The sequence below is a fragment of the Nilaparvata lugens genome, unplaced genomic scaffold, assembly GCF_014356525.2.
Source record: "Nilaparvata lugens isolate BPH unplaced genomic scaffold, ASM1435652v1 scaffold5979, whole genome shotgun sequence".
NCBI classification, from domain to species: Eukaryota; Metazoa; Arthropoda; class Insecta; order Hemiptera; family Delphacidae; genus Nilaparvata; species Nilaparvata lugens.
The window spans coordinates 1,669-16,314 of NW_024091750.1; the positions used below are offsets into that span (position 1 = coordinate 1,669).

The 14,646-nt window shown below is 35.5% G+C and overlaps 1 protein-coding gene across 1 annotated transcript; it reads left to right on the top strand.

Moving 5' to 3' along the window:
• Window positions 1–2,547: 2,547 nt before the first annotated feature.
• LOC120356155 lies at window positions 2,548–13,570 on the top strand (the record flags this gene model as incomplete). Its single annotated transcript, XM_039445015.1, has 7 exons — window positions 2,548–2,617; window positions 3,738–3,934; window positions 5,849–6,069; window positions 8,517–8,751; window positions 11,054–11,366; window positions 12,443–12,635; window positions 13,407–13,570. Coding segments are annotated over exons 1-7 (1,393 nt in total), but the record flags the coding sequence as incomplete, so codon positions are not given.
• Between the last annotated feature and the right edge of the window lie 1,076 nt (window positions 13,571–14,646).

Sequence of the window (14,646 nt, forward strand, 5' to 3'; positions counted from 1 at the left end):
CTAAGGTCTAAGGACCACCGGAGCGGATCACACACCATCGCAGTATAATATCGATTTGTTTTCACCCATCTGTCTCCTTCACATTCCTTATTCCAATTTACCACCTGAAACCCTGTTTGTAACAAATCGGTATATCATTTACGTCATAGTTTGGATTGGGTAAGTGATTCTCCTATTTGTTTTCCTGGGTCTAAATACTGGTGTGCTGAATTGGATGTATGAATGTGTTTGTTTCGTATCATACAGTCCAACCCAAAAAGCAGAGGTAAAAGCCTATGGATTCGTAGTTTTGTAACAGTAATGATTTACTTTGATGAAGGTGATGCCTTCATAAGCACTAGACTTGTGCGTGATTATTGGAGAAGTGGAGATACTAACTTAGCCATATGCACCATCTTACTAAACCACGATCACTTGTAGATGTATGGTTGCATTTATCACAATGTATTTCATACGGAGTTTAAACGAACAACGCAAAAAATGTGTGCTCTACACTGTCTTCCTCCTTTGGACAGTATTTGCAGTGAGGAGATTCCACTAATAAATAAATAAATATAAACTATAAAATCAATTACTCGTTACAAATTTTCCATGCTTTTACACTCCAAAGCGAAGCTCGATCCCCCGATATTGATATGTACTTATGCAAGGGATAAGCCTGAATGTCCATCTGCCCACTGTTTCCTCTCCCCATCCATGGCCTCAGCCTGGCAGATTATTGAAGCAGCAGCTAGCCCCATTAACGCAAAAATGAGATTGAATGTTATGCTAATAAATTATATTTCTACATTGTTAGGAAACGATCTATCAATGTTGCAGAGTTAGAAAAGGATAGCGGTATCTGCTTTGTCGAATGATAGACAAGGATAACAACACCAATGTTAATCAAATACTGCCATTATAACGTGAACCTCACTATAGCTGGCTACATAATACAGAGACCGGCATATTTATCTGACGATTTTGTAGTAATTGTTATGTTGGCACCACTGTCATTGAAAAGGCGGGAATGTTGTACATCGAAGGGTCTAGTCATGCCCTATTTCTATCTCTATTCAGTAGCCAGTATGTTGTGGTCAAGTGAACATCGAGCGTTTGTGATGGAAGCTTATTTTAAAAAGAATGACTTAGCTATTTTCACACAACATTCATTTCGCACATTTCAATAATTTAAATCGACATGCGACTGTTTCTAGCAGGAACAATCTTGTTGTGGGTTAAGAATTCTAGGAGTACGTCATCTGCTTTAAAAACGAAACCAACAGGACGAAAACGGACTAAGAACGCGGGGGCGCGACAGTCGAGACCGACGACATTCGAGGCCTACGACCGTAGAGGACTGTTTCACAGTCCTCTACGGTCGTAGGCCTCGACTGTCGGGAGTGTACGAAAATTAGAGTGGCCTCAACTGTCGCCTAACGCAGGCGACATTTGAGGCCACTTTTTCATGAGTCCTCTCCCGTCGTAGGTCGTGACTGTCGGGGCTGTACAAAAATTAGAGTGGCCTCAAGTGTCGCCTAACGCAGGCGACATTTGAGGCCTCTTTTTCAGGAGTCCTCTACCGTCGCTGGCCTTGAATGTCGCTGGTCTCAACTGTCGGGCCTGTACAAAAATTAGAGTCTCGCTTGCAGCAGGCGACAGTTGAGGACACATCCTACCGCGATTCCAGACAAAATACATTTTATAATGATTATAACTTCTGATTTGTTGAAAACTAAATAATGGAAACTTCCTTCATAAAAAAGCATATGAACTTTGAAGGTAGATAGTGCTTATCCTTGAAGGATTTTCAGAACGATCATCTTTGTGAAGAATTACAGCTTAATCAGTCAAGTATTTCAAGCGTGATGAGTCCACATACAAACAGACAGTGCTTATCCTTGAAGGATTTTCAGAACGATCATCTTTGTGAAGAATTACAGCTTAATCAGTCAAGTATTTCAAGCGTGATGAGTCCACATACAAACAGACAGAAAGACAGACACCATCTCGTCTTATAGATGGATAGAAGATAGATAAATATTTATATTTGTCAATGAAGGAGGCATAGTGCAGTAGTAATGGATTCCCATTACTTAAAAATATGTTTAGGGACCATCATCCAAGTACTGGAATCTATATGACTTGACCACCTTTGTTGACAAAACTCAATTGGAGGAGTCCTCTTTTTCAGGAGTCCTCTGCCGTCGCAGGTCTCGACTGTCGGGGCTGTACAAAAATTAGAGTGGCCTCAACTGTCGCCTAACGCAGGCGACATTTGAGGCCACTTTTTCAGAAGTCCTCTACCGTCGCTGGCCTCGAATGTCGCCGGTCTCTACCGTCGCTGGTCTCGACTGTCGCAGGACTCTTCTGTCGTTTGCCTCGTTTGACATCGTTTGCCTGAAAACATCAACGCGGTAAGAGTAGCTGTTGCACGGTCTCCACGACGTTCAGCTGAGAAACATGCTGTTGCGCTAGCCATTTCTGATCGAAGTGTATGACCAATTCTTCATTCTGATCTGGAATTCCATCCGTATAAGATAATGTTAGTGCAACAACTTAATGCAAATGATTGAGCACATCGCCGCTTGCGAAATCATTCTCGAAAATGCCCACCAGGATGACGCTATTCTTTCAAGTGACGAGGCACATTTTCATTTGTCGGATTTGTGAATCAACAAAATTACCGTTATTGGGCAGTCAATAATCCACAGAACTAGAGGAAGTCATTCATCGAGAAATCGAAGCAATTATACAAGTGATGATTGAGCGAGTAATGGCAAAATTTAGAATTAGGTTAAGTGAGTGTGTGAAAATCAAACGTAACGGAAATCATTTGGATGACATAATCCTCAAATAAAAACACTTTTTGAGTAATCTATGTAATTCACTGTAAATTGCAATATATTACATGTTTCAATTGTACGAAACACACTTCAATTATTATAAAAATATATTATTAAAACAATTCTAGGTAAACCCAGACTTTATCCTACAAGCGATCTTTTCAATGAATTCAAAGTACTAACTGTTCGACAGCTGTACATAAAAAAATTGATAATATATATTAAGAAGAATAAAAATAAATTTCTTCTTCGTGAAAGAAACTTGAATTTAATTTACGTCCTATTAGAGAAACATTCCATCAAGAGAGGATGGATTTGAATGTATGTAGAAGACAATTCACTTACTTATCACAGAGGATAATAAATCTTGTTCCTACTCATTTTGTTGCCAATACAAGCCGGAGCAAAAAACTAAATTGCGAGATTGAGGAATGGATAAGATCAAATAAAACTGAAGAAAAAAATCTTCTAAGCACCAACTGTTTCTTGTTTTTATGTTTTGTTTTTTTTTATCATAGAATAATAATTATTGTGTTTTACTAAATTTTATCTACAAATTTATATTTGTGTGTAAGTTCCACTAATCTTTTTTCTTATTTTGGTTTAATTTCTTAGTTTATATTGAATAAATATATTACTGCAACTTAGGTCTACGCACAGGTTTTACCTTGTAGGCTACTCCTTAAACATACATGGACATAAAAAAATATACTGCAGTTTTGGGATCATTTTATATATTTAATAGTATTTTTCTTGTATTATTTTTATATGTTGTAATATTAGATTATTATAATTGTGTATGTTTTTTGAGAAATAAATTTGAATTTTCCCTCAAAAATCGTCAGGTTTTTATGTCGTACCCGGTATAAATAAAAAATAATACATGATTACAACGACCTAATTTTATTGCAGCGGAATTTGAAAGCTCTAAAACAACGGAGCAGGAACTGAATGTATTGGATGTATTGAAAAACGCTCTGGCTGGATCTGCAACTCTATTGACCTATTTGAATGAGACGGTGGTACATAACAAGTCAAAGCCAATTGAAGTACGTATCAGTGCTTGTCATTTCACCAATGGTAAAACGGATTCGGAATACGACGAAAAAGTAAGTTAATTTCATTTATTCATCTGTCCTTAGTCCTCAACTTTGCCCACAACACTTGAAATATTTTAGAGTGGGATAAATGAAGGCAATTATCTATCTATCTAGCAAAAATATCTATCTATCTATCTTAGTCGATATGGTACTTACAGGTAAAATTGAATTCATATTGTAATCGTTTCAAAAATATGAATTCATTTTCAACGTCAGTATGAGTTCATCATATCATAAGTTCTCTGATTATTTTTTATTCATTCATATTCCATACATACCGTACAATTGAATATTAGTTGTAATTGTTTTAAATATGAATTCATTTTCAACATTAGTATATGAGTTCATCTATTATAAGTTCTCATTAAATTATAGGCCAAGTTCTTTTATTAATTTTCATTTATTCATATTCAATACATACAATTTACATATTAATAGTAATAGTTTTATGATGCTGACTTTATAAAATCAAATACAATTCAGACGCTCACAATAACGCGAATCTCACAAAAGAAAAATGGCACATTTATTCATTCAAGAACAATTTTCCTATTTTTACAGGTATTCATCGACGTAATAACTCTAATCTTCTTCTTCTTCTTCTCAGCCTTTTCCCACCTCTAACTAAACTTCATTCTGTTTTTTACTTTCCTTGCCCTATTACCCTAGGTAAGGAAAGTATTGCTTTCCGAAAAAAATTAAGGTACCCCAATTTCTAAATTTCTATACGTTTAAAGGTCCCCTGAGTCCAAAAAACTGGTTTTTGGGTATCGGTCTGTATGTGTGTGTGTGTGTGTGTGTGTGTGTGTGTGTGTGTGTGTGTGTATGTGCGTCTGTGTACATGATATCTCATCTCCCAATTAACGGAATGACTTGAAATTTGGAACTTAACGTCCTTTCACTATAAAGATCCGACACGAACAATTTCGATCAATTGCAAATCAAGATGGCGGCTAAAATGGCGAAAATGTTGTCAAAAACAGGGTTTTTCGTGATTTTCTCGGAAACGGCTCCAACGATTTTGATCAAATTCATACCTAAAATAGTCATCGATAAGCTCTATCAACTGCCACAAGTCCCATATCTGTAAAAATTTCAGGAGCTCCGCCCCATCAATGCAGATAGATTCCCAATTATCAGGCTTCAGATACAATTGAAACAAAATAAATCAAGTGGAGTAGATTGAGCATGAAAATCTCTACAATTAATGTTCAGTAACATTTTCACCTAAAATTGAAAATAAGCTTTAAATTCGAGAAAATGTGATTATTCAATTGCAAATTATTGTTGATTCTATTAAATCATTCACTATGAAGAGATAGCAGACCTCAGTCTGCTCAGTCTGCTGTGTCTCCAGCGTTATTGCCCTGTCACCAGCTGGCTCAAATCTTTGAATAGTAGACTTGAGATGCGCGGGAACACTAGCGTCAGGTGATCAATTTTCATAACGGCAAGCAAAGTTGTGTGAGTGCGCCACACCAGATTTTTATTAATTTATTTCGGATTGTATCCCTTCTAGATACGTCGCAACTCCAGCTCAGCATCTTCATTTCAGTGACCTCCAGTCTGTGTTCGTGGGCTTTTTTATCTGCCCAGGTCTCTCTCCGTATGTCAACGCGGGCCGTACGACTGTTTTATAGATTCTCTTTAGTTTTTCATTTATTCTTCTATCACAAAGTATTCCAGTCATTTTCCTCCTATTTATACAGGCTGTATTTACTCGATGTGCTATTTCGTTGTCCAGTTCACCGTCTTGCCCTGGTACTTGAATTCCTATACCAGATTTAAAGTTGTTCCCTCGAGCTGTATAATAACTCTAATATCACAATAGAAATATGCTTCCAGTATTTTTATTCATACAAGAACAATAATACTGTTTATTTCTTCTGTTATTTTTACAGTTTCATTTTAATACTTTTACAGGTATTCATGGTTTTCTCTCCGCTTTTATTTGATGAGGAAGAGCATCTAGTTTTGAGAGCGATGGCTTTGGATATTATTCTTCAGCATCTGAATGGAGCAATACATCTCCTTCAAGCTAGCATCAAACATTTCAAATCATCCACATATCTCTACGGATATTTTTATTCGTACATCGAACAACTGTACAGAAGCTCTACAAGTCATTCACATCGGGACCATTTGTGAGTGTAGAATCATTTTATTTTTCCTCCACCTACTGGCTAAAGTACTTACTTTACTCCCTGAAACCTAATACTAAAGTGTCACTTTTTCGCTCTCGGTAGTAAAAAACAGAAAAACTCCCTAGGGAGTAAAAGTGACTCCATTTAAATAAAATGGGAAGCATCTCTATTTTGAAAACTTACATTATAATAGGTTAGAAGGTCTAAGCTCAGATGAGAAAGCATAAAGAGGTGTCTGTCATTGAGTCAACTGAATTCAATACCACAACCAGAAATTTGATCAACTCATGAAATATATGTTTGTATGATATTATATTCTTAATATTAGTAGACGATAAAAATTTATACAATTTTTAAAATATCTTATTCTATTCAAAATACCAGCCAACAAATATTTTTGATCTGCAATTCAAATCTGAACCGCGTGATCTGGAGTCAGCCATTTTTGGTAAACACCCAGCTCTGATATAATTGTTACAACTTTTGCTGATAGATAGCGAAATCGGCAGTGCCAAATCAGATGGCCGGTTTTTAGGTTTTAGATTTTAGGTTATGTTGTTAGGAAACATTGTCACCAATACGTAAGTTATTAAAATGATTTTTATTTGCAGTTTCTATAGAAAAATGTAGATGGAGGAAAAATGTTGTGTACATCACGAGTGAAAAATACTTTTTCTCCCTCAGGAAAATTGTTGCCCTCGGCTTCGCCTCGGGCTTCAAACTTTTCCCTCAAGGAGAAAAAGTCGTACTTTTCACTCTAGATATACAAATAACTATTATTGATGACTAGCAGGTAACCCGTGCTCCGCAAGGGTCTAATTTAAAACTTGACAAACTGAATACTTGATCTATTGAAATCTTGAAGAATTTAAAATAGGCCTGTTACCATCTTCGGTAAATTGTGAATCATTAGATAAATATAATGAAAATAAGCAAAAGACAAATAAATTCACACTTTACAAAGAAACAAATGAGATTTTCAATGTTGATTAAATATATCAAATGTCCTTTGGAATTTTAGTAATAAGTCTGTTAAGCAGAACACCGAAATATGAAATATGATTTTACCGTTTATGAAATATAATAATAATGTTTATTGAAAGTCTCTATATTAAAATAGAATAATGCACAATAATACTACGAATCACAAAACCTAAACCTATTTAAACAACAATAATACAAGTAAATAACCAGTGTGGCAAACAAACAACAACTTAAAATTACACTAACCTTATATGTTGTATACCCGCGGACCATGGCCTTTTCGCGCACTTTTAACTGCTCACTTTACATTACAAATTATGAATTTTAATTATTTTTCTTCAATGGTGGTTTTGATGTGATGGTGTTGATGTGGTGTTGGTTTTCCCGAAACAGGACTCCATTTCAGCCCCTAGGGCTGCGGGCTGCACGCTGCTCACTCCTCAGACATGTTACTCTAGCCGTGGTTCACCGAAAAGTGTCCTCGTGTTCCCAACTCCACGTGCTCGCCCACCCTTGAACCATTGTTCCTCCTTGGATCACTGCCCAGTTGGTGCTGCCCCCTATCTGATGGCACTCCACTCATGCCTGGCGTCTGGCTGCCACCCTTTTGTCACTGGTCAGCATCGGTTATTTCACCGTTAGACTTTTGACCATCATTGTTCAACCTCTACTCCCCTTTGCCATAAGCTGGTTCCTTTTGTACATTTTGAGGCAGAAAGTTGCAAGTCGAAAACTATCTTGACCTGACTTGTAGCTGTAGAAAACCAAGGCCTGATATGATTGTTACAAAATCTATCCATTTATCTATTAGGAATACATTCTAGTTATACTCAATTATTTATTATTCAAATAAATTATTGATTGTATATTTGAACTATTTGAACTAGAAGGTGGTTCCATTCCCTACTCTTGTGCCTTGGTCGTTATTTGTTTGTGTTAATATCTTAAGATCCACGTTATAATGACAGTGGAGAAAAATAGAAGAACTGCGTTGCCGATTCTCTGCCTTGCCACTGCCTTCTAATAAATAATAGCTGATACCGGTTTATCTGATGTAATAGTAACTGTTCATTCTCGTTTAAAATAACCAATTATATTCTATTAGTCAAGAAAATATATTTTTAAACGATCATATTATAAATTTCCATAATTGCGATTAAATATTTTGTCAAATAATTATATTTTTACATCGTAAAAAACGATCTGGCAACGTTGCGGTGTTAAAAAAGGATAGCTTTATCTGCTTTGGCGAATGATAGACAAGGATAGCAACACCAATTTTACCGAATACTGTCATAATAACGTGGACCTCCCAATACAGGTAGCATTACAATAATTGAAAACAGGCTACCCGTACTCTATTAATTTTATTCATCATATTTCTAAACATTTATCAATTCAGTTATAATCTATTCGTCGCTGATGATTTGATAGGAATTACTGAATTAGGGTCTATTTTTCAGGAAAAAATTGATAGCTAACTACAAATTGCTAGAAGATGTTCCAACAAAACGATCTCCAAGTTTTGTCAAATTTTTCTCTTCGCCAAGAAATGATGGATCTTCTAATAAATCTTCTCTGTACGAAGGTCAAGAATTGGTGATTAAGCATATTGCAGATCCTGTGACGTCACTACCTCACTTGCTACAACTAAAATTGGATTCGTTTGATGCGGATCATGTCACAAATGTATTCTTGGTAAGTTATTGATCATAAAATTAATTTAATTGTGTAATAACATAATGATATCATGTTGTGAATTTCAATACATACCATAATCCCATAATTTTTACGTTCTGTGCACAGTAAATTGTTCCAGTTCCAATCGTAAATTGTTCCATCACGTGACTAGTGCAAAATGTTCCCATGGAACGCCATTTCAAAATCGTAGGTTCAAGCTTTTGGCGCGCACTTATAAAGTTGATTTACACCAAATGTGTCGTTTACTAGCTGCGTGAATGAACAAAGGCTGTTTTACAAACTTACCGTCTTGAAAAGTGTGCATTCTTTCGTTCCATTACTCTCAAATTTTCTATAGAGAAATATTCATTCAACGAATGGTTATCAAACATCATTTTGTTGGTTATGTATTCTATGTCTATGCTATGGTAAACAAACAAGCTATCAGCGCATGCGCAGAGAAGCAAGCAGACTTCAATTCAATCGACCAATGAGAGCTCTGAAAGTTTGAACTGTAACAATTTACCAGGCTTCTACTGTGGGGCAGGAACTTTGTACTGGAACTGGTTTCTGGTACAGAATCTGTCAAAATTCTTCCCATGGGACGCGGAACTTTTTACCTGCTAAATTGAGAATCGGACAATTTATCACATTCTATGTACCCAGAACGGGTTCGAGCCCGTTAAAATTAATATCTTAACATATTTCTTCATTTTTCCATCAGTGTGTTGAGATGTTTAGCGAAGATCTCCTCCTTCAGAAATCTCCAAAGAAAATAGTCGCATGAATTCAAATCCGGCTAATGTTGTTTTAGAATTTTTGCATGAAAATTTTAACCAAAATGTCATTTCAAACCGATTTTTGAATCGTTTTGCGTGTGGGCATAACTGGCCCCCAAACTGTCCCAATTTGAATCCGTGCGACTATTTTCTTTGGGGATTTCTGAAGGAGGAGATCTTCGCTAAACATCCTAAAGCTCAAGTTTACCATCAGACGCTCAAGTTTACCATCAGTCTTTTGCTCAAGCAAAAGACGGATCGTTTGGTTCAAGCCAAAGACGGATGTAAAATTGCGTCCACACGCATCCGTCTTATGTCGTTTGTTTTCCTATTTTTGTGCTGACAAGTTCAGTTCTTAATATGTTTATTCATTTATTTATTCAATCATTCAGAATTATACAACTTACAGAAAAGTACCACAGGCTAACTTACGCCCAAAACGGTTTCAATTCTAATTTTTACAACAGTCCAAAGTAGCTAGAGGCTATGTTTTACTTCAATATGAATTGTGATATGGTTCATTGAGTCTGAATTGTATACGGTTGACATATATCCGGTAGATGAGTGATAATTATATCGTATTTTTTCGCTGATTCAACTGGATGATGCTATAATATTTAACAACATAATGACAAAGATATTACTGTTAATCGCTAAATGGCTTTGTTTACATGTCATATCTCGAGACACAGTGATTGTAAATGGATTGAAATTTTGTATATAGTATTCTTATCAACAATATAGTACATATGTATATAGTACATCATCATGATAGTAAATCATAATATCAACATAAAATTCTGAGAGTATCATGAGAAACAAGAAAGAAAAAAGGGTTAAATGGCGTTATATACAATCGATAAAAAAACTTGCTTATTTTCAAGTACTCGCGAGGCAATTTATTAATTTGAGAGCGCTGAATCCGAATCTGAAATCACAATTTCTCTATCTCTATTTTTACGCGATTTAGGTTTTGGTGGATAGGCAAAAGACGGACGGTTTGATGGAAAAAGATTGCCGGCCGATACATTTTAAGTTTGACGACTTAAGCTTGAAGACCGTCCGATCCGTTTTACCGTCCAGACGCAACGACTTACATGCTCCGACTTATGCTTGAACAAAAGACTGAAGCTAAACTTGAGCATCTGGACCGGGCTTAACACACTGATGGATCTGCGAGTGCTAATCATTGAGGCATGTAACGAGATAACCGTGGATATGTGTCGCCGAGTCTCCAATAACATAGGCGTTCGTGTTGAAGCAGTTATCAGACAAGAAGGTGGCTACATTGAACACTTAACGGCCAGAAACTAATCTCCAGGTATACAGTAGACTAGCTATATCTCATTTTGCTGTATTGCTTTCACAATAAACTTTCTATGACAAAACTAAATGTTGGATCATATGGTGCGCCACCCTGTAAATTTACTCTTCAAATATATCGTAGAGATCATAAGAAAAGGTACTAGTAATTACATAAAACAAGTATCAAGTAGTTCTGTAGAAATACATGAAAAATAATCTTGATATTCATTTTTCAGATACACATTGAGCTAAACGGAGTCAATCAGCATTTGCTAGCCAACGTTCTGAAAAATATCAACCAAACTATACCGATGCATGAAATTCCCAAATTGTTGAAAACGACATTTGACGACTGGAAAACTGAAGGAAATGTTGAAATTGTGCTGGAAAAGCTGGGCTATGTGTTGAAACGTGTATCCCATAGACTTACAGCTGATGATGGAGATTCTCAAAAACAGACTCTGGCTGAGAAATTTTGGCAACTTATGAGTTTGGGCATATTAGATTATGAAGAGTTGTTGTTCTGTAGAACTGATTCTGTTTCAAAAAGTAAGTATCATAATAAAACACTAGAATATCGCCTAAAAATATCATGAATTTATTAAAAAAGTGACAAACATGTTTACACATTTTCTTCTTTTTGTTTGTATCTATAGTTTTGGTATTATATCCATTTGTTATTGTTATATATTTTTTTATTTTCTTCTCTTCTCTATAATTATTACTTTCCTTGCCCTATTACCATAGGTAAGGAAAGTATTGCTTTCCGAAAAAAATTATGGTACCCCATTTCTAAATTTCTATACGTTTCAAGGTCCCCTGAGTCCAAAAAACTGGTTTTTGGGTGTGTGTGTGTGTGTGTGTGTGTGTATGTGCGTCTGTGTACACGATATCTCATCTCCCAATTAACGGAATGACTTGAAATTTGAAACTTAAGGTCCTTTCACTATAAGGATCCGACACGAACAATTTCGATCAAATGCAATCCAAGATGGCGGCTAAAATGGCGAAAATGTTGTCAAAAACAGTGTTTTTCGTGAATTTCTCGGAAACGGCTCCAACGATTTTGATCAAATTCATACCTAAAATAGTCATTGATAAGCTCTATCAACTGCCACAAGTCCCATATCTGTAAAAATTTCAGGAGCTCCGCCTCATCAATGCAGATAGATTCCCAATTATCAGGCTTCAGATACAATTGAAACAAAAAAAATCAAGTGGAGTAGATTGAGCATGAAAATCTCTACAATTAATGTTCAGTAACATTTCACCTAAAATTGAAAATAAGCTTTAAATTCGAGAAAATGTGATTATTCAATTGCAAATTATTGTTGATTCTATTAAATCATTCACTATGAAGAGATAGCAGACCTCATGTGTGTCTCCAGCGTCATTGCCCTGTCACCAGCTGGCTCAAATCTTTAAATAGTAGACTTGAGATGCGCGGGAACACTAGCGTCAGGTGATCAATTTTCATAACGGCAAGGAAAGTTGTGTGAGTGCGCCACACCAGATTTTTTTATTTTCTTCTCTTCTCTATAATTATTTTAATAATGGCATTATGTAGGCGAAACATTTTGTGACTAAATAATTTTTAAAATTAAAAAAAATCTTTTTTGTTTCAGACTCAAGCAAGCAGCATAAGTGTGAACGGAACTCTGTTCATAACAGCATAGGTCTATTGCATAATGAAGAGAATGTATTTGTAGCTGAGAATGGATTCACAGTTATGCAGTCATATTTCACGCCATACTATTTCCATCTTGACAAAAACGAGTCAATATCAGACGCTGGTTTAGATTCTTCTTCATTCGTCAGGTAAAAATTGAAAATATGAGGACAAGTTGAAGTTACATAATGAACTTCTTGAAGTGGGGGGGGGGGAGAATAATCTATAGTTTGTATAAAATAAGTTGAGATTCATTAGTTTAAAATATACGAGTTACCAAATCGTGCGAAATTTAAATCTTTTCATACAAGCTCATATGACTGGATATATTCAAATTGGCAATTCTGTAACGACTGTGTTGGATACTGGATAAATTTTATTTTATTGATGCTTCTTTTTCTTCTTTTTTTCTTCTTCTTCTACATTTTCTTCTACTTCTTCTTCTTCTTCTTTTTTTTCTTCTTCTTCTTCTTCTTCTTTTTTTTCTTCTTCGTCTTTTTCTTCTTTCAATGACTAGGCTAAATGTATTTATTGAAATAATATGTATAATTTCGTTAGAATTATCAACTTTTTAGACTAACGCTCGAATGAACAAAAACCTTTTCAATTTTAATCTCGATTAAATGCCGCAAAATCAATAAGATAAGCCTTCTTTTTAAAAAATCCCTCTCTGTTAGGTTCGCGTGGCATTCAATAACAATTAAAATTTAACAGGTTCTTGTGCAATCTAGCCAAAGGCTGTTAAATTTTAATCATGATTAAGTAAATGCCACGAGAACCAATCAGAGAAGGCTTTTTGGAAAGAAGGCTTCTCTGATTGGATCTAGTTGGATATTTAATGACGGTTAACTTTTAATAGACTTTTGTACAACAGGGCCTGAGAGTAAAATTTTAATCCTTGACTCTATGAAATTTTTCAGGTTGTGGCTAGCCAGAGAAAAGGAATTTTCTGTTTATGATCCGATGCTTAGCTGTTGGACAGGATTAACAGAGCTGCATACAACCCAGCTTCAAATGCCATTCAATATTGAAGCTTTCAACGTGACTAACAAACACTTCAAAGCAGTACTCGTAAACAATAACGGTGAGATCAATCAATTCAATTCTATTATTTTATTTGCCATAAACTAACTAGTAGTTCTGTGAACAGTAGACCTCACGCAATATTCTCAACCACAAGGACCACAAGTACCTGATTGAAACTATAGACCTTATGGAAATACAGCAATAGACTGGCTTCTCCACACATCTGTGTAATCACTTGTCAGCTGATTTATGATGAATAATTCTATAGTCTGATTTTTACTCTGATATTGGCGTATGAAGGAGCATTTCTCTTAATGTTTATAAGTTGCGCATTCACGGCGAAACGCGGAAATAGATTTTCATAAAATTTGACAGGTATATTCCTTTTTTAATTGCGCGTCGACGTATTTACAAGGTTTTTGGAAATTTTGCATTTCAAGGATAATATAAAAGGAAAAAGGAGCCTCCTTCACACTCCAATATTCGAGTAAAAATTAGACTATAGAATTATTAATCATAAATCAGCTGACAAGTGATTACACAGATGTGTGGAGAAGCCAGTCTATTGCTGTATTTCCATAAGGTCTATAGTTTCAATCAGGTACTTGTGGTCCTTGTGGTTGAGAATATTGCGTGAGGTCTACTGTTCACAGAACTACTAGTTAGAAATGTTTGATTCTTGAATAATAAACACAAATAATAAAAAGTTATTAGATCAGCTGTTTTAGCACACTTGAAATTTGCACAATATGAATGTCAACAATGCTCGTCGTCGTCGACTGCGGAAATTTACGCACACACAAAGATGCACCTTTAGGCTCGTGCATGGGTACTGAGTGAGAGGGATGATGATTGATTGATTGATTGAGTACTTTATTTATGTAGATTACAATATATACTGGCTTATACACTTATATACAATAGCTTACAATACAGCAAAGTTATAGATGAATTTACATAATATAGACTAAGAAAATAACTATTGAACTGTATATGATATGAAAAAGCAATTTGTAATATAATAACTATAGATGATGAGAGATGACGACTACGTTTTAGAACGGTTATTGTCACCTCCAAAAGACGGGGTGCCGTATCTATGTGATTGTGCTGTGGTCAAAAACTTTTCCCCCG